This window comes from Ciconia boyciana, chromosome 3 (genome assembly GCF_034638445.1).
Source record: "Ciconia boyciana chromosome 3, ASM3463844v1, whole genome shotgun sequence".
In the NCBI taxonomy this organism is placed as follows: domain Eukaryota; kingdom Metazoa; phylum Chordata; class Aves; order Ciconiiformes; family Ciconiidae; genus Ciconia; species Ciconia boyciana.
Genome location: NC_132936.1, coordinates 114619830 through 114637628, shown reverse-complemented (window position 1 = coordinate 114637628; position 17799 = coordinate 114619830). Strand labels below are relative to the sequence as shown.

The 17799-nt window shown below is 43.4% G+C and overlaps 1 protein-coding gene across 3 annotated transcripts; it reads left to right on the top strand.

Annotated features, from left to right (window-relative positions):
- Window positions 1-1874: 1874 nt before the first annotated feature.
- On the top strand, window positions 1875-17799 carry APMAP (adipocyte plasma membrane associated protein). 3 transcript variants are annotated; one of them, XR_012041704.1, is made up of 10 exons: window positions 1875-2019; window positions 5952-6068; window positions 9106-9221; window positions 11026-11118; window positions 13134-13250; window positions 14544-14718; window positions 15175-15309; window positions 15697-15889; window positions 16142-16321; window positions 16947-17086. XR_012041704.1 is itself a non-coding variant. In XM_072857149.1 (10 exons), the coding sequence occupies exons 1-9, from the start codon at window positions 1928-1930 to the stop codon at window positions 16205-16207; spliced, it is 1104 nt and encodes a 367-aa protein (XP_072713250.1). In that variant the 5' UTR covers window positions 1875-1927; the 3' UTR covers window positions 16208-16252; window positions 16947-17086. The 3 variants fall into 3 exon arrangements, 2 of the variants coding, with proteins under 2 accessions (XP_072713250.1, XP_072713249.1); XM_072857149.1 differs by having other exon boundaries at window positions 16142-16252; XM_072857148.1 differs by lacking the exon at window positions 16142-16321 and having other exon boundaries at window positions 16947-17799.

Genomic DNA, 17799 nt, shown 5'->3' with positions numbered 1-17799 from the left:
TCCTGTTACCTCCAGCAGCTGCTTCTGGAAAGCTTCCAACACCACTCTTAGCTCTTGCAACCCTCTGGCAAGTGTCTCCGACAAGTCATGGAAAGGGCTACATAGAAAGGAGGGTGCCCATCTCCTCACTTTGTGTTTTGCTACTGCAGCTGCCCAGATTTATTTACTGAGAATTTATTGGAAAATGGAGACCGTTTTCCAGCCTTACACAATTATATTCAGGGGCTGTCTCTATGGCCAGTTAAAGCCACAGAAGCCAATTTCAGCAACAAGTTTCTGTTTTTAAACTAAGAAGGAACAGATGATTCTTTTTCAGCTTGAAAACAGACAATTCGGGACAGGGAATTGTCTCCTGGCTGAGTCTAGAGGCGCAGCGTATTTTTCATGGCAGTGAGCCTAGCCCTGCTTTGTCCTGGACAGAAGGATTTGGGGATGTAACCACCTTTTGGGGTGGAAATGGTCACAGCTATGCAAAATTACCAGCCCACAAACACTGGTAATGAATGATCTCCCACAGCAGCTTTTTCACTCTTGCTTCTATTCCTCTGTGGCTAGTGCGTATCTGCCTCGACTCCCTGTGTCTGCAGTGACAAAGCTTACTTTGGCTTTTTGGTCTGTGGAGTCTGGGACAGTGGAAACCCAGTGCTTTTTAGTGCTCACCCTGCACCTGGCAAGCAGAAGACTCAATTAAATTTATTTTTCTACCTACTGGACCTTGGGGATGCCATTTTACTCCTCTGTGCCTCAGCCCTTTGCGCCCCCAGGAACAACAGTAGTGTCACGGCAGTTGGGAGGAGAGGTTGTGGAATACTACTCACAAGGTCCTGGGGTGAGATGGTTGTTCAGGAAAGCAGGTGCCGTTAGGGAACAGTGCTGCTAAGCTCCTGCAGCTGCTGGGCCTGTTGCCTGAACTCAACCCGCACAGAGAGGAAAGCCCCCCCCCCCCCCCGCCTTTCCTGGCCGCATCTTCTCTCTGTGGAAAACCCACACGTTTTGTTACTAGGCATGATGCCAAATAGCCTTTCCCACCGCAGGCGGGGCGGTCCCCTATTCCAGCCCTTGTCTGTTGAGCTGCACTTGCTAAACGCTGGTTTTTGCAGTGTTAACAAAGCCATGGGTCCGATCTTGGCGCTGGCACCCTGGGTCCTTCCTGTAACGCCGCTGCTCCCGAGCAAGGCAAAGAAGCCAGAAAAATCTCAGCACATTGCGTTACCCGAAAGACCACGAGAGGAAGCAAAGCTGATGTTCTGGGAGCCCGCGGGCTGACAAAGACGGGGGGCGCGGGTGTCACCCCTCGCATCTGGGTTAAGACATCCGACGGGCGCACAAGCTGTTGAGGGGGTCAGGCAGACATAAAGAGGCGCCCAGCAGCTCCGCCAGCCCACGCTCCCGTAGGCAACTCCAGTTTGCCTTCCGCGTCCCAGAGCGCCCCCGGCGGCCCTCTGCCTTCCCGTCCCACCGGAGACCATTTCCCCCGCCTCTCCGGGGAAAGTCAGCCCCTCCCTCCCTCCCTCCCTCCCTCGCGGTTTCCTGGCGCCATCTTGCGGGCCCTCGGGCTCGGGCTTGCCGAGCGAGGGATGGCCGCAGCACCGGCCCTGCCTAGGGGAGCCCCAGGCCGCTCAGGAGGCAGCGGTGGAGCTCGCTGAGATCGCCTGGGGGCAGGGTAGCTATTAGCACGGCCTACCCGCCGGCGGAGAACGGACCCAGCGGTGGGCGAGAAACCAGAGCACTCGCCACCTCACGCCCACCGCGGCGCGGGGGCGGCTCCCGCCTGAGGAGAGGGCGGGGGCGTGGCCCGGGACCCGTGGGGGCGGGGCCGCGGGGCCGGCTCCTTGGGGTGTGTGGAGAGGGCGGGGCCGGGGCCGGGGCCGGGGCGGGTCTCTGGGCGGTGGGAGCGCCGGTGCGCGGCGGCGGCGGCAGCAGCAGCATGAATGAGGCGGAGGGCCTGCGGCAGCGCCGGCTCTTCCGCCCGCAGGTCATCACCGAGGACAGCCCGGCGCAGGACGCCAAGGCGGGCAGGTGGGGCCCGGCGCGGTCCCCCTCGACGGGGAGGGAAGAGGGGCCTGCTGTGGCCGCGGGGGTGGGGCAGGCCTAGCCTGAGAGGAGAGAAGGGCCGGGCCGAGCGGCGGTGGGCGGTGTGCCGGAGGGTGCTGAGGGCCTGGGCCGGGCCTGGCCGGTGCGAGGGGGTATTCGGCTTGACCCGGGGGAAGGGCCCGGTCTGGCCGGGGAGCTGAGGAGGAGGGTTCGTGGTGGGTGGGTTGGGGGGCCTGGCCTGGCCTGGCCTGGCCTGACCTGACCTGGGGCTGCAAGGCGGTCATCGGGCCTGGCCTGGGTGAAATCCGGCTGGAGAGTGAAATCCGGGTGAAATCCGTGCTGGGAGGGGAGAGGCTCCACCGACCTGGCCTGACCCGGGTGAGGGAGGCCCTGGTCTGGGCCAGAGTGCCCTGGGAGAGGCTGTCCTGGGCGAGAGGGGGGTGGAAGGGGCTGGCAGGCTGCCACGGGCATGGGGAGCGAGGCCTCAGTTCCCCTCTCTTGGTTGGAGGCACAGGTTGATGCTGGGTCAGCCCGTGGGTGTCAGCCTGTGGGTACCCCTGGCCTCCCAGCACCCCAGCTCTGCAGCAGGTGCTTCTCTCCCTAGTGCTTGTGCTTCTGCTGGAGGTGGCTGACAGAGGGAGGAGGGTTTTGGGCAGGGCCTGCACACCTGCTTCTGCCAAGCTGTAAGAAGAGCTTTTAACCAAAAAAAAAAAGGTTTTATTTGTGGCTTTTTTTTTTCCAGTGGGTCTGTTTAAGTACTGTTTAGCTTTTGCTAGTCAAATAACACTTATCCCATTGTGGCTTTCACAGATTTATTGTGGGTTTGATTAAGTCCTGTATAGCTCTGGTTAGTCTGTTTATATTTAGCAATAGTTTAAAGAGTAATCTGCAGTTTAAAGACTAGTCTATACATGTCTGAGATGGAATAACCTGATAAACAGTCCATTTGTTTGTGGCTAAGTTAAAGAAGATTCCATTTACAATTTTCTATTTAGGAATTTTATAAAGAATTAGCTTCACTGTAACTAAAGGCAGTAGCTGCAATAAGAAAGTGGTGGTGTTTGCATTGCCTTCCACTGAATAAAGTAGTTCATGACTTGTAATACTTTGGTTCACCACCTACTATGGCCCTTCCGATTTGAGTACCTTGCAGATTCTTATCTCTGCCCTTCAGGGTCATCAGAATGAAACTTGGTGGCTTGCATGCGTAGCCACTGTTTTTGAAGGACAGCATCAGCATCACTCAGCTTGAGAGACTGCTCCTCCTGGCTTCAGTCTCTCTTGGTAACTTTGCTCAAATCAGTTGAATTTCTAGGGCTCCAGCAATGATTCAGAGTATCCACGGGTCCTGTTCTGATGAGACTGTCCTGCATGAAACCAGTGGAACAAATTCTGGAGGCTGCCCTTTTTCTGGCTGGGAGCCATGGCAGAAACTCTTGATGACAGTTGCTTTCCCCTCTGGCCCCCCAGTAGCTCTTCTGCCAAAAGGATGAGGCAGCCTGGACTCCTGGCTATGGTGACCCATAGTATTGTCTTGCCAGCCTACTGTCTGTCTTCAAGAGCTGGTGCAATGGCTTCTCTTTTCAGTTCATAGCGACAACTAAATTGCTGTTATTGTAGCTGGAGTCCTGGTAAGTTGCATTATTGAGATTTGTGTCTGGAGTCCATGTAGGATTAATTATCAGAGACACAATTAGCTAAAGATTTCTGTTTTGCTTATGAGTGTTGGTGAACCATTACTTCAGTGATTCTTTCCAGTGACCAGTCAGTAACTTACAGTTGTCGGTATTCTTTATTGGGTATGTTTTGTTTGTTTACTTTTCTAAGGATTCTGAGCAGCTGACTTTTTTTTTTAAGTTTTTGGGTTTTATTTAAATTCTTGTGGTTTCAGCAGTATCTAAAATAGGTCTTGCAGTTTGCAGGCTTGAAGCGTGAGTTTGCTTGTCACCTCATTCTTCCTGCCTTTTTCCTTTATTGTCTATTCCTTGTAAGTTTGAATGAGGATCAGAAATATGACCTCTACTTAAATTATGCTTTCAGGAGCTTTAATTAAGTTGGCTTTGGCAGATGAGTTCCCATTCATCTTTGTCTGCTTCCTTTTGTGTGAGCTGTTCTCAGCTGTCACAAAGATGCTCAGGTGTCTGCTGGCAGTACTTTTAATCTTATAGTATTGAGCCTTCATCTTTTCAAGGACAGTAGAAGGACAAAGCTGACAGCTGAAGTCTTTGTTTTTGTGTGAACTTGGGGATCGCCTCATATCTCTACCACCCACCCTTGATTCCAAATCCAAGGGGAAACAGACTGGGAGGTTGTTGCTTCCTCGAGACATCTACTGTTAAAGCAGGAAGTGCTGAATTCTTCTAATTAATTGCAAGGGCAGTCTGGCTCTTGGGAAGTACGAAAAGGTCAGTGCAGATGAGAAAGCTTGTTTGAAGCAGTTTCCCAGCCTGGTCCAGCTCAGGTGGAGACAGGCTTAGTGCTGTAACACTGCTGAAGTTCATGATGGGAATGCTGTGCTCTTGAGTGCAAGAAATAAAATTTATTTTTTAATATATCTGAGAGCAGGAATACTTGGGCATGCTGGTGGAAAGGAAGCAGGCTCAGCTGGTGAGTGCCTTGGGGGAGCTGGGCAAAGTTTGGTGACCAGCAGTAGCAGTGCTAACACCACTTCTTGGAGTGGGCTGAACCGTCTGTGACTTTGGGCTAGCAGCAGTGGCAGCTCTTGTCATGGCAGGCTGTCAGCATCCTTGTAGCAGTCACCTTGGCACAGCCTGGCGATTTGCATGGTGGCTTGTGATGGCCCGTTGGGTACTGTGCAGAGCTGGGGAAACTGGGCAGACCTCCATCCTAACCGCCTATGTCTGCTGCCAGAAGAGAGAGGCTGGTAGCACTTGTGCCATCAGGAAAGAGCTGTGATGGATTATGAATATTCCAACTTCTGTACATTGTGCATGCAAGCAGTGACCAAATCTAGGCCTAGTTCTGTCCTTGCTGTTCCAGCTGATAATCCCAAAGGTTACCTTGATGCTGATACCAGTACTGCAAGTACATGTCATTAGTTGCCCAGTTGTGATATTTGTGCTCTGGGCAGTAGTTCGTATTTCTTACTGTCTGGATGATTGGCTAATGAAGGACAAAACAGTGGAAGTGGTCCAGGGATTAATGCAGAACCATCAGGCACTGTTTGCCTTTAATTGATACTGCAAGGAGACTGGCTGGCTGTGCCAGTGAATGGTTCAGAGTAGCTAAAATTGTGGGAGCTGCTTTTCCAGTTCAAGGCTAGGATTTGTTGAGTGTGGCTCTGTGCTTTTCTCTGTAAATGTCTGATTGATGCCTCTAAACTTGTTGAGAACAAACCCTGTTTTTCTCCTGTGGAAGAACAGTTTTTACTTTTTTGTTGTGTGTTTTGATGGGCAAATAGAAGATAATTTCTTTTGTGTGCTGGGGCTTGAGTTTCAAATGTTCACTAAGTTAAGCAAGCATTCATTTAACTTCCTCTAATGTTTGTTGTTTTAGTTGACCTTTTCATCCAAAATTTGTGTTGGGATGGAAACCATTGCCAAAACTGAAGATCAAGTTGGAAAAACCCCAACCCAACAACATCACCTCCCCCCCATTTCTTTTTTTTTTCTTTTTTTTTTTTTTTTAAGTCAGCTGTAACTTGTAGCATGCAATGAAACCTGTACAAGAGAACACTCTGCCTCATATGATCTGCCAGTATGCTGAGACTGGATAAATATCCCTTTCTCTTATCCTAACGAGTTCAAAATGGACCTTAAAGGTCATTCAGGATGGTGGTTAGGCAAAAGTATTTCCGGTTCCTTTTGTTAAGAAAATAGGCTGTTAAAGAATTTTTAAAGACTTGTGTCTTAAAACAGCTTAGCATGTTAATCCTATTTCTTGTCTGGTTTTGGCAGTACTTACAGCAGCAAGGTGTTCCGAGTTACCTTCTTGACTTTGGCTGCGTCTCTAACTGTGCCCCTGCTTGGAGTAACTGTTCTACTGGATTGTCCTATAGACCCTCAGCCTATAAGGTAAATTGTTGCTTTGCTTTGAAATAAATGTTATTGAAGCGTAACTACTTGTATGCATTCTGTTGTGTTTTTTTTTTTTTCCCCCAGCAAACGAGTCAACTATGTAAAGTGGTTCTAACTGGATTAAGAAACTGGGGAGTGATTGTAGTATTATCCATTGCTATGGCTTGCTTTGCATACCCAGTCTGTTTCTGAGCTATCTTGTGCAGTTGTGTGTCACTACTGATCACTGAAGGAGCTGAATTACTTTCTTTGATCATTAATCTATAAAATGATTTTCTGCTGTCCAAGCTGTCAGTGGAGCTTGTAATTACTTAGGTACACTCTTGCCTTCTGTGAGACGAGAACTGCATTTTCTAAGGACCAAGCTGTACCCCTGCTATTATAGCTCTGTCAAAGAGAGACTGTTTATCTGAGGATGGAAATTGAAATGGATAACCTGACTGGGTTGATTTGGTGCTTTATACCAGCGGAACCATATGGTGATGTTGTATTTAAATGCAGATCTCATAAAGCAATGCAGCTAGGTGATTTCTGCCCTGTCTGAATTCATAAACATCTGAATCGAAGCCTGTATCAAAAGTGTAGTGTAACGTGAATCAACTACGTGAGAAGATGTGACCTGTGTTGGGAGAAGTTGTGTGTGAAACGCTTTGACTGCTAGCATAGGGTGGAGTTCAGGCTGTTTAGTGCTCCTGGCATTTTGAAGTAAGTGAAAATGCTCAGTCTGCTAAATATTTATGATCAACTTGATAATTCCTGAATGAAAAGGAACAACACCACTGTAAATATCTCTAGAGTTGAAATAAACTGTTAATGTGGTAGGGTAGTACTTACAAGTCTTGCCAATAGGCTATTAGACATAAGCTGCCTCATTGCAAATCATAATGAAATGCTTTCTGCTGTGGTTGGGTTTAACAAAACCCAATTCCCTGAAATACATTGCAACTGAACAGTAATTCTGAAAGCCAATAGGATATGTCTATGCTGCTTTTCCTATTATACAGTCCTGGTCTAATTCTGGTCCAGGGTTACAGTATTCTGCATGCTTACATTTCTTACTTTAAGTCCCTTTTACAAGACCAGGAGAACTATTCTTCCTGCCCAAATCCCTGGCTTATATTGCTGTACACTCTTAATTAGCTTCTTAGCTTCACTGCCAGAAGTGGTTCCAGTCTGTACAATAGATAGGATGATTCTGTGTGATGTTTATGAAATGTTTTGAAAAAGCTCAAGGAGGTAGATGCTGTCTGAATCAATCCCTTTAGTGAAAGAACCCATAAAAATCTAATTTGCCACTAGTGATGTTATTCCTGTAAGCCACTAGAAATAATGAGGAATAAGAGGGGGGAGAAAAAAGCAGATGTGATATGTGAAATTCCTGCAACTCTGGTTTATTTCAAGTTCTTTCTCTTGGATAACACTGATCCCAGGGAGGATTTTCTGCTTGCAAACACAACTGTCCAAAGTTCCGAGCAAATGAGTTCCTTATCTGAAGCCTGTTGTCCTCATCTGAAGCTCTCTAATGCTTGGAAGAAGGGGTGGAAAACAAATATGTGTTAGCATTGTGAAGACAACTCTGCTGTAAATCTTCTGTGGAAAGGAGCTAGTAATTCAGTTGGCTTTGCCAGTGCAGTAATACATACTTAAAGGAAAGTTTGCTGTCTGTAACCAGACAGATAAAATATGTATTTTTCTCTTCTTCTGACTTATTTGTGTTGATCCTGCTTTCCTGAATTGTCATGGCTTTTGTAGTTTGCAATTTCAGTTGACTTGTTTTCCCCCCAGTCACTGAAGCTCTAGAAATTGTAATGATTTTCACCATGTGAGCAGTAGAGTTGCAATGTGGTTGGTAACAAATAGGTCCTGGATCCTGTGAACCTGGGCAAGTTTTGGAGTCTAACTTCATATTTTTAAGATTCTACAGGTGGAAGGCATTTGCTTATGGTCATATAAGGAGTTATTAAAAAAAAAAACAACAAACAAATGAAAAATTACTTCAAAACTTGGCCTAGGGAGCTTTAGCATACTCTTGTGAATTAACACCTAATGAGCTTACCACCCTGGGCATGTATGCAGCTTTTAGTAATGACTTAAAATCTTTAATTCATGGAGTCTGAGGTGGCTTATGTGTGTGTTTTTAAGAACCTAAGAGACTGAAACATATTCGAGTTTGTCAGCACAGTTAAGGCTGGTTTTGAAGCACAGTGCTTTGGAGCCTGGTAGTTAAGTTGAAGCTGTGTAGGCATCTTACTACGTTCCTTCTCCGTATCTCTGTAGTTGGTTAGAACTCCAGTTGGCTTGAACTTGGCTATTTATGTGAATAAGGGCTTGGAAGATTGGACCTTATTTTGTCATTTTGGGATTTCAGTTCAATACCCTTTAAGTTTATGTGCAACTTATTCTGTAGAGTTGGTCTTTCTCTGTGGGAATACATTCAAGTCATGAAGGAGAATATATGTTTCCTAGTGCTCAAACTACTGGAACACTTTTTTTCCTTAGTTGTATGCTAATTAGTAATTAAAAATTATTTTTTCTCCGTGATGAAAATGCTATACAGTGTCAGATTTCAGTGTATTGTAAAATGCCAGGCTTTCAAATTTTAAAACCTTTTTGCTTAGGAATTTGCATATATCTACTTAGGAAAAATATTCTGGTACAAACAACTCATTCAGCTGAGTAAGAAAGCAGTTATTCTTTTGTGTTGTGGCAATGCAGAAATCTTTTGCCTTTGTGTAAGATAGATGAACTGGGAACGTGTTGTTGGAATTGAAGCTGTATAGATTTCTAGATACGTCTTAGGAACACATAACTGCAACTTTTCTGATTAGCAGAACCAGAAAATTATGATCCTTGATGAACAAGAGTCAACTTTTCAGATTGTCAGCTGTGTTTTGTTTTTTGAAATATGCTGTATGTAAGGTATAGTTCAGGTTTGCAGGAGCTGGCAAGCTAGGAGAAAAATGATCCAATATGTTGCTCAAGAGCATTTGCAGATTTGTGCAAAGGATCATGAGGTCTGTGTTCTGTTTTGCAGTTTGAAGGAACCTCCCCTCCTGACGGGTGTGCTAGAGCCCAATATCAAGTTACGAAAAGCTGAGCGGTTATGGGAAAATCAGCTGGTCGGACCACAGTCCATTGTCAATATTGGGGGTAAGCACTGACAATACAAGCTTTTAAAGAAGGGTCTTTAAATGTTGCTCCATTGATAAGGGTTTGTTCAGCAATATAGCTCTTAGATAAAAAAACTCTGGAAATTATTTTGAATATGTAGGTTTTTAAAAAAATAACTGTGTTATGCAGCAAAACCTGGCTGTGATATACTGCTTTTCTCCTTTTTCCCCAGTATAAAATAAATCTTGTTGCCAGATTAAAAATCCGTATCTTCAGGATTGAAAGCATCAGCAATGTAGTCGGGGGCTACTTATGTTTGGAGGAAGTGGTCCCATTTTTCATTTGGCTAGCTCTTAACTGGGAATTAATATTTACAGGGTGCTACCTACTCTTTTAATGCTCATTGCCTCTAAGGGAGTGGAGTTTTGTGGTGTTAATTTTTGCTTATATGACAGAAAAAAATCTTAAATTGATAAATAGTGTATTTACATTTTAGTGCTGTTGTGTGCATTACAGGTGCCATCCTGTACGTCTCTTATGGCATGTGTGTTCTCCCCAAATCACAAACCCATGCCACCTCTGAGCAGTTTCTTAATGAGGTGGCTAGACTTGTAATGGCATGACACCCACTTAGTAGGAAACCAGCTTTGTGCAGGGGTTGTTCCCTGTGCCTCCTGAAGGGGGGGTAAGGCTGGAAACTACTCTTGACATGAGTCCTGGACTGTTTTAATGTGAAAAGGAGAGGGTGTGGGTGTTGCAAGCAAGGCCCTTGCTGAAACATCCTTCAGTACAAGAGGTGCTCAGTAGCCATATCATTTATTTTCCTTCTGCTATATCTTCTAATAAATTAGTAAAATATTTTTAAAAATTATTTTACCCAGCAAGAAACTACTGTAAATTCCTTCCTCAGATTACGCTTTTTCTACCTATCTCTGTTAACAATGTGCTAAATTCATTACCTGAAGCCACTGATTCTTTTCTGTTACCTAGTTTCGTCAATCTCATTGGAAACTCTTTAAGGAAACCTTACTGTAAGGGACAACTGACCTATGGGTGAAATAATCAACCTGGCTGGGAATAAGTTTTATATGAATAAATGTTGAAGTCTTCTTATTCCCTTTTAAAAGTGTAATTAGCAAACTTAAAACTTCAGTTAAATTGGAGATGGAAAAGTCCAAGCAATGGGCTCTACTAATCCAACGGTATTTCATTTAATTTGGTTGTATGGAAAAATTTGTGTGTTTGTATTCAGTGAATCTGTCTTACGCTGTCACATGGCTTGACATGAATACAATAATTTGGTAATGCTTTTGGTTTGGGGGGTTGTTCATTTGCTATGGTTTTTGTAATTCTCCAGAACTGATACAATAGGAACATTGGTAGGTGTCCAGCAGCCTATGTGGACTGTATCAGAGTGAGAAGTTTTATCTAGTCAGTTTCTTGCTGAAGAGTGGTAAGACGGATGCAGTGCCTGATCACGTTTTATGATGATGTAGAAATTTGCCCAGAGAGATCAGTCCAATGACTAGCCATTAAGTTGTTACACCACCTTTAACCAAGGATTTGGACCACTTATGGGTGGAAAGCTTCATATCCTATACTCATAACTCCTAAGGTGTAAATCCTTCCTCTTCTTTTTGAGTTGGAAGAAATCTAACCAAGTACTCTTATTTGCCTTCATCTTTCCCCTTCCCTCTTTATTCTTTTGCTATGACTGAAGATGACTGTTACTTCACTATATCTTAAACATGAATTCTACTTCATGCTAGTAGAAGGATCATGTGGAAGGATGTTTGCCACTACAGTTTTGTGATCAAGCTAATCACACCAGTTGTTTTTGCAGATGTGCTATTTACTGGGACAGCTGATGGGAAGATTATCAAAATTGAAGATGGGGAAATACAAACAATAGCCAGAATTGGCCATGGTCCTTGTGGTAAGTGACAGCTCCTGAACATAGTGTATCTGAAAATGTCTGGGTCAGGGCTTGTGTTGATTAAACCAGTGTTCTGTCTGGATTGCCCATGCAAGTGCACATCTTCCTCTGTAGAGATTTGTATCAGAAATATTAATATATTTGTATGAATGAAGTATGAGTGGAAATATGTATATAAGCACTGGAAGGAACAAGGGGCCAAAAGAATGGGAATGGGTACACTTGAATAACAAAGGACACTGTTCCCAGCAGTAGAATTTAGGAATGTGGGTTTTTTTATGTCATGACTACAAGGCCTGCATTCTCGCAAGGCTGCAACATGGATTACTTGTCAGTAGAAGATCCTGCATCTTAAGACCAGGAGGAAAATGAGGTTGAAGTGCATCGCAAATAACATTCCTTTTCCTGTTAGTCCATCTAGAAAAAGCACGTATCCTAAACAAGAAAAAAATGGGCAGCAACCTGGCCTAATATTTATGGAAGCTGAAGTCAGCAAGATTCTGAGGTGAAGGGCCACCCCATAAAAACTGAGGACTCCTAAACAAGTGTGAGTGAATGAACTCTGAGATAATGTGTGAGTGGGAAAGATCAACTTATTTGGAGATTTTTGAAAATAAATATCACCTTCCCCATCTACAGAATTTTGCCTTGCATTTTGTTGTACTAATTTCCCTTCCTCTGTTTATAAGTACAGTGGGGGGTTGTGGTGGCTGCACCTCTTTAGCAGAGATCTGCCATTGGTCATGGTAGCTCTGTTTTCTTACTGCTAAATTGCAGTTATTTCTTGTTGAATTCCAAACCTCTTTCTGTACCACTTATTTGTTTCATTTAATGATATTTCTGGAACTGAGTGAGAAAAACTGGTAATGGCTTGTTTATTAACAGAACCATTTCTATAGGGAAGCTTAACATTGGCTATCTCATTACTGTCTGGGTAGTCTGAGAAGCCTGGCTGGTGTATGTTGGGACTGTGGGTGGTTTTGTTTGTGGTAATGATGTAGGAGCTTACATGAGGTTCTGCAGCCCTGTGCTGGTTGCCAGTTAGACAGAAATTATGGGCAGGAACTGTTGCTGTCTTTATGTAGCTTACATTGACACATTCATCATTTTAGCTATGTAATTTTACATGGATGTTCGCATGATTAGGCTCTGGACTGATTTGGAAGCACTTTCTTGGCTGCCTAACAGGTAGGACAGTCTTGGTGCTGACAGCCAATGAAGTCTGCTGCCAGCTGATAGGAAGCTGGAGTTCCAGCTGCTGCTTAGGCATGAATGTGGGTTGGGATGGATATGAAGAACCACATTTCCACTGCTCATTTCCATTGGACTTGTACAGCTTGGGAGAGGTGGGAAGATTATGTTGTCCTATTTCTGTGGGGCCAAAGAGGTAGTAGGAAGCCTAGACTTCCATCTTGCCCTCCTTGAGTTGGGAAGGGAAGTGGAAAGGGTGTAGCTGACTACCTTCTCCAGAAGTTTCTCTTGCTAATATTTCAAACTATAGATGTTCTGAAGTTCTTAGTTCTTCAGGACTCAAGCAGACAAATTTTTCACATTTGCAGTATTCCCCTTCCTCCTCATATAGAAGTCTTCAGTGTCTGTGTCTTGAGAAACTAGCTGTTTCATGACAGCGTTGGACCTTTCCAGAAAAAGAGAGTTCCAAGATGTGTGTGTGTGTGGTTTTTAATTTAAAAAATAAAAGAAAAAGAAACCCACAGTAAAACTGATTCTTTCTGAGAAGCAGCATTTAGTTAAATCCAATTTTCTGACATTCAGCCCTACTCGGGGCAGATGTTAGCTAGCTACCAGCCTGGCAAATTATATGATTATCTCTAGACTGGTGAAAACATGGGGATATCTGTTTCACTCACACCTAGGAAAGTAAGAATAATTTATTTAATGAATGTGTGTGGTGCTGGCTGTAGAGTTCTGTTAAGCTACTCTTTGACCTATGTAGGTAGCCTGAATGCCTTGTATTTATTTCTTTTTGGAAAACCATTTTAAAATTGTTTCCTAAGGAACCCGTGAAGATGAACCAACATGTGGAAGACCAGTTGGCATCAGAGTGGGGCCAAATAACACCCTTTTTGTGGCAGATGCTTATTATGGACTCTATGAAGTTAATCCTGGTACAGGTATGACTTTTCTGCTCAGAAGTTCTCTTCCACTGACAAATCTGGGCTTCATTTGCAGTTTTGCCAGACACTGCAGGCAAAACAATGCCTGCCTTCTTTGTAAAGTGGTTTGGAGCTGTCTGGATGAAATATGCCATGCAAGAACTTGGTATTTATTTTCTTGTAGCAATCACTTCCTCTCTATGTCTGTCTGGATCAGTTACCAGTGGCTTATCTTCTGGTGACATATGCTTTTGGTTGTCAAAACTGGTACCTCAGGATCCATGAATAAAGCTTTGTAGCTGTTTCAGTTTTCATAAAGCGAAAAAAAAACCCTGCTGTTACGTAAACTTTTTGTCACGTTTGCTGTACTTTTGTTTCTTCCTTGATCTCACTGTGTGGGAGTGAGTAGCTCGTACCTTACCTGTAACCCCAATCTATAGAAAGTGAAGAAAGATGTATTTTGGTGCAGCTGAAAATCAAGTGGCTTGTTCCTGCTGAGAAGGGCACTGTTGCATCATGCCCTTCGTTGTATGTCCCTGAGCCAGATCTCAGTTTTAGGAGCTGTGCTGTCAGAAAGCAATAGTTGCTTTTGTGTAGGGTTGATTTTCTGACAGTTTACATCTCCAAATTGGCTTCAGGTAGGGAGAGGGAGGCTAGCCAAATGCTAGGTGAGATGTAATCGAAGGGGTCAGACTGTGTGGTTCTGGGAGGATAGTATCTCCTTTTGATGGCAGACAGCTGCCATATTAGCTCAGTCATGACAAAACCAAGCAAACAAACCCAAACCCAGTGCCCAAAGATGACGTCAATAGATTTTGGTTAATTTTTAGAGATTTGGCCTTAATAATTTGCCTGGTAATATGTGGCAGAGCTGACTGTGACAGAGCAGTTTAGTGAACCTGCTGGTGTTTTAATGTTTAGAAAGTACTACTCTTTGTTCGTACAGGTTTGTGGGGAAAGGGGTAGCATTGATTGGCTTGCCTGCATCCTGCTACAAGGTTGGGACCTGAGTTTGCACTTGGTTTCATATGAGCTTCAGAAACGTGAAAAGTCTGGTGCTTATCAATAGAGAACATAATCTACTGTTTCAGTTTTTCTGAAGAGTATTTTCTCCTGGTCATTCACGTTCAGTGTTGAGTTGTTTCATTACAACCCAAAACCTTATTACTTAACAGAGGCATGAATGGAAAAAATGTGAAGTGCCTGCTAATATCATGTTAGTATTTAAGTCATTTCCAAGGCAGGATATACAGAAGCTTGTCTTGTGTGTCTTTTTTTTTTTTTTTTTAATTTCCTTCTTTTTGTAACCAGGTGAAATGAAAATGCTTGTGTCAACCAAAACACTAATTGAAGGTCAGAAGTTGTCATTTGTGAATGATCTTACAGTGACGCGGGATGGGAGGAAAATCTACTTCACGGACTCCAGTAGCAAATGGCAAAGACGAGACTACTTATTCTTGATTATGGAAGGCACAGATGATGGGCGGCAAGTATCACTTCCCCAAGGCATTTAACTTATTGTAAGCTCAGCTGTAGGAATGGACTTCACCATTTCCTTGGTCTTCAAGTTTTTTCTCTTTATAAACCACCTGTGCAAACACTGCATTGCCCTGGAGAGGGTGAGAGAATGTGTGGATGTTGCTAATGAGACCTGCAGCAAAATAAATGAGATTCCTCTTTTTCCTTCAAGAGGACTTGTGTGGAACATATATTTTAAAAGGGAAGGTGTTAGCATTACATTCAGCATAAATCCTTCATGAATGCTGCCAATCTCAAGTGGCTTAGTATTTCTCTTGTGTTCATAAACAAATGCTTCCTGGCTATTCTGCCTTTTTAACTTAGGTGAAGTACATGTGAGAGAAGATAGAATGCCTGGAGAATGAAACCAAGATGAATAAATATTTGTCTTCACTCAAAACCATATATAATGCTTTCTTTTTAGCCTGCTTGAATATGACACAGTAACAAAAGAAGTGAAAGTCTTAATGGTGGGGCTCAGGTTTCCCAATGGTGTCCAGCTCTCTCCTGCGGAAGACTTTGTCTTGGTGCAGGAGACAACCATGGCTAGAATCAGGAGGTGAGTATGACTTTGCAGAAATTATTACTACTCTCTGTTTAGAGATTGTTTAAATAAATGAGTTGAATGACAAAAGAAACCCTGCAGTCTATTCATGCCTAGTTATCAGTGGCAAAGAAGGTGGTCTTCCTCAATTTTTTCTTTCACTGTAAACATCTGGACTGCATAATCTTTCCATCATGGCTTCCTTTAGCATAGTGGAGTAAGCTGACTTTCTCTGGGGACAGGAATGTGGCTGTGCTGTATTTCCCTGTAGCAAAATAAGGAAAAAAATAAATTACATTTTTTTAAATGAATTCCTTTTGGGACTTCTGTTTATTAGAAGTCAACCGCTTGACTCAACTGCTTGAGTTAAGATGTCTTAATCCTGCTATCTATAACTTTCAGGTATTATGTGTCTGGGCTGATGAAAGGTGGAGCAGATATGTTTGTTGAGAATATGCCTGGTCTTCCAGATAATATCAGGTTAAGCAGCTCAGGAGGATATTGGGTAGCTACGTCAGCTGTCCGGCCCAATCCTGGATTTTCTTTGTTGGATTTCTTGTCTGAAAAACCATGGATTAAAAGGATGATATTTAAGGTAAAAAAAAAATTAAAAAGAATCTTAAAAAAACTGCCTTTAGTATAGGAATGGAAGTGATAAATATTTGTTTGTCCTGTTTCTTCCCCTTCACAGGAAGATTTTTGAAATTTTTTTTAGTGCTGTGGTTAAAACTGTTGTGGTTGTCCCCAGGTAGAACAGTCCTTATATATTCATAGGTAGTAAAACTAACATTTGCTTCTCTGAGTAGCAGGTACACATCTCTTAAGTTGCCTTCCATCTTGATCTCAGGAAAGAAAAAGAGACTATCTCTGCCCTAGCCATGCAGCAACACAGGATCTACATTTGGATATGTGAAGACTTCACCTTTGTACCCGAAGTGCCTAAACTACTTATTGCCAGGTGTCTGGAGAGCATTTGGGAAGTCTGACCTGTTCTAATGACTACCCTAGGCATCCTAGGAGACAGTGTGTATGTTATGTATGCTGCTAGGTGACACTTTGTTCTGACTCAATATGCCTGCTGTTATGTCACACCCCCCTTTAGGATGAGGATGAGCAAGAATAATGTATTTTGTAAGGGATATCTGATGCTAAAGAAACAGCATGGTGCTTTTTAAACAATAAAAAGACTTGAAAATACTTCCGTTCTCAAAAAAAAAATCCACAAGCAGTGCTTAGGATGGAAGTGCCATTTCAGCTAAACAAACTGTGCTGTCCCTGTAAAACTTGTTGTCTCTCCTGGTGCAGTCAAGTGCCTTATCAAACTGATGCTAAGGGGAGCAGAGCGTGATGTCTGCTGCTTGACATTAACTGCACCAGAACAAGCTGATGTCTCCTGCGTGGACATCGTTTCACCCTAGTGCTGGAGCAGAGTAGCTTCTGCTGGTCGTCTTTTTTTTTTTAAAGTTGGCTTTTCAGATGTTAGTGTTAAGCCTGTGCAATAGTGTTTACTTAAAATATGTGTTTATGTTCTTAGCTGCTTCTTCTAGGGAGTGTGGAATGGTGTTTGACTGTATAAGTGTCTGAGATCTAATTGCGGAGAACAAAAATCTTTTGTTGTTAATTTTCTTTTTTTTCTTTTCTTTTTCTTTTAGTTGCTGAGTCAGGAAACCGTGACAAAGTTTGTGCCCAAATATAGCCTTGTTGTTGAACTTAGTGAGACAGGATCCTACAGAAGAAGCTTTCATGATCCCAATGGAGTGACGGTAGCTTATGTTAGTGAGGCACATGAGCACAATGGATATCTTTACCTCGGCTCCTTCCGGTCTCCGTTTATTTGCAGACTTAATCTTCAGCATGTTTAACTGTCCATCCATGATAAAGTGCCACTGTTCTATAATACTCCAGAGGTATGAAGGAAGCATGTGCTTGAGGCAGTGTGTGACCAAGGACAAAACGTGAAAGACAGTCTGTTAACGTGCAGTAGCACTGTTCTGTTGCCATAGGAAAACGTACAGCTTGCTGTACCTGTCCTCTTCTTGGTTTGCCTGCTCTTGCTTTGGAGTTGGCATGCATAATTATTAATATCTGAGGAGTATGGTGGGACATCTTCTTATGGTTATGTGCTCCTTAAAGAAAATCCATTGCTTTTCCACGCCCAGCCCTGTTTGGAGTCGTCTTAAACAGACATCATCTGTCACCTTTAATGCAACTGTGTGTCTTCTTACACTGGAAAGATTTGTGATGTATAGAATTTAATTGTGTACAATTTGGATTGAAAAGGATGTCTTGCATGTGTTTATTTCTGTTTTAGGACTTCCTGTTTAGGAGTGATTACAGTGCATGTTCTAATGTCATATCATGGTGCTGTGGTAGAGGCAGCAACATCCAGAACATGCCTAGTAATCTAGTTGTACCATTTGGGTTTCTTCAATTCCAGCCTGTGTAATCAACATCAGACACTACAATTAACTGTTAATCAACATGCAGAATCAAATTTGATCATTA

Excerpts from the sequence above, each read along its gene's own strand:
- APMAP (XM_072857148.1), top strand. The coding sequence starts at position 1,928 with ATGAATGAGGCGGAGGGCCTGCGGCAGCGCCGGCTCTTCCGCCCGCAG. Across the intron at positions 11,119-13,133 it reads AATTGGCCATGGTCCTTGTG|GAACCCGTGAAGATGAACCA; the intron begins GTAAGTGACAGC and ends TTGTTTCCTAAG. Across the intron at positions 15,310-15,696 it reads ACCATGGCTAGAATCAGGAG|GTATTATGTGTCTGGGCTGA; the intron begins GTGAGTATGACT and ends TATAACTTTCAG.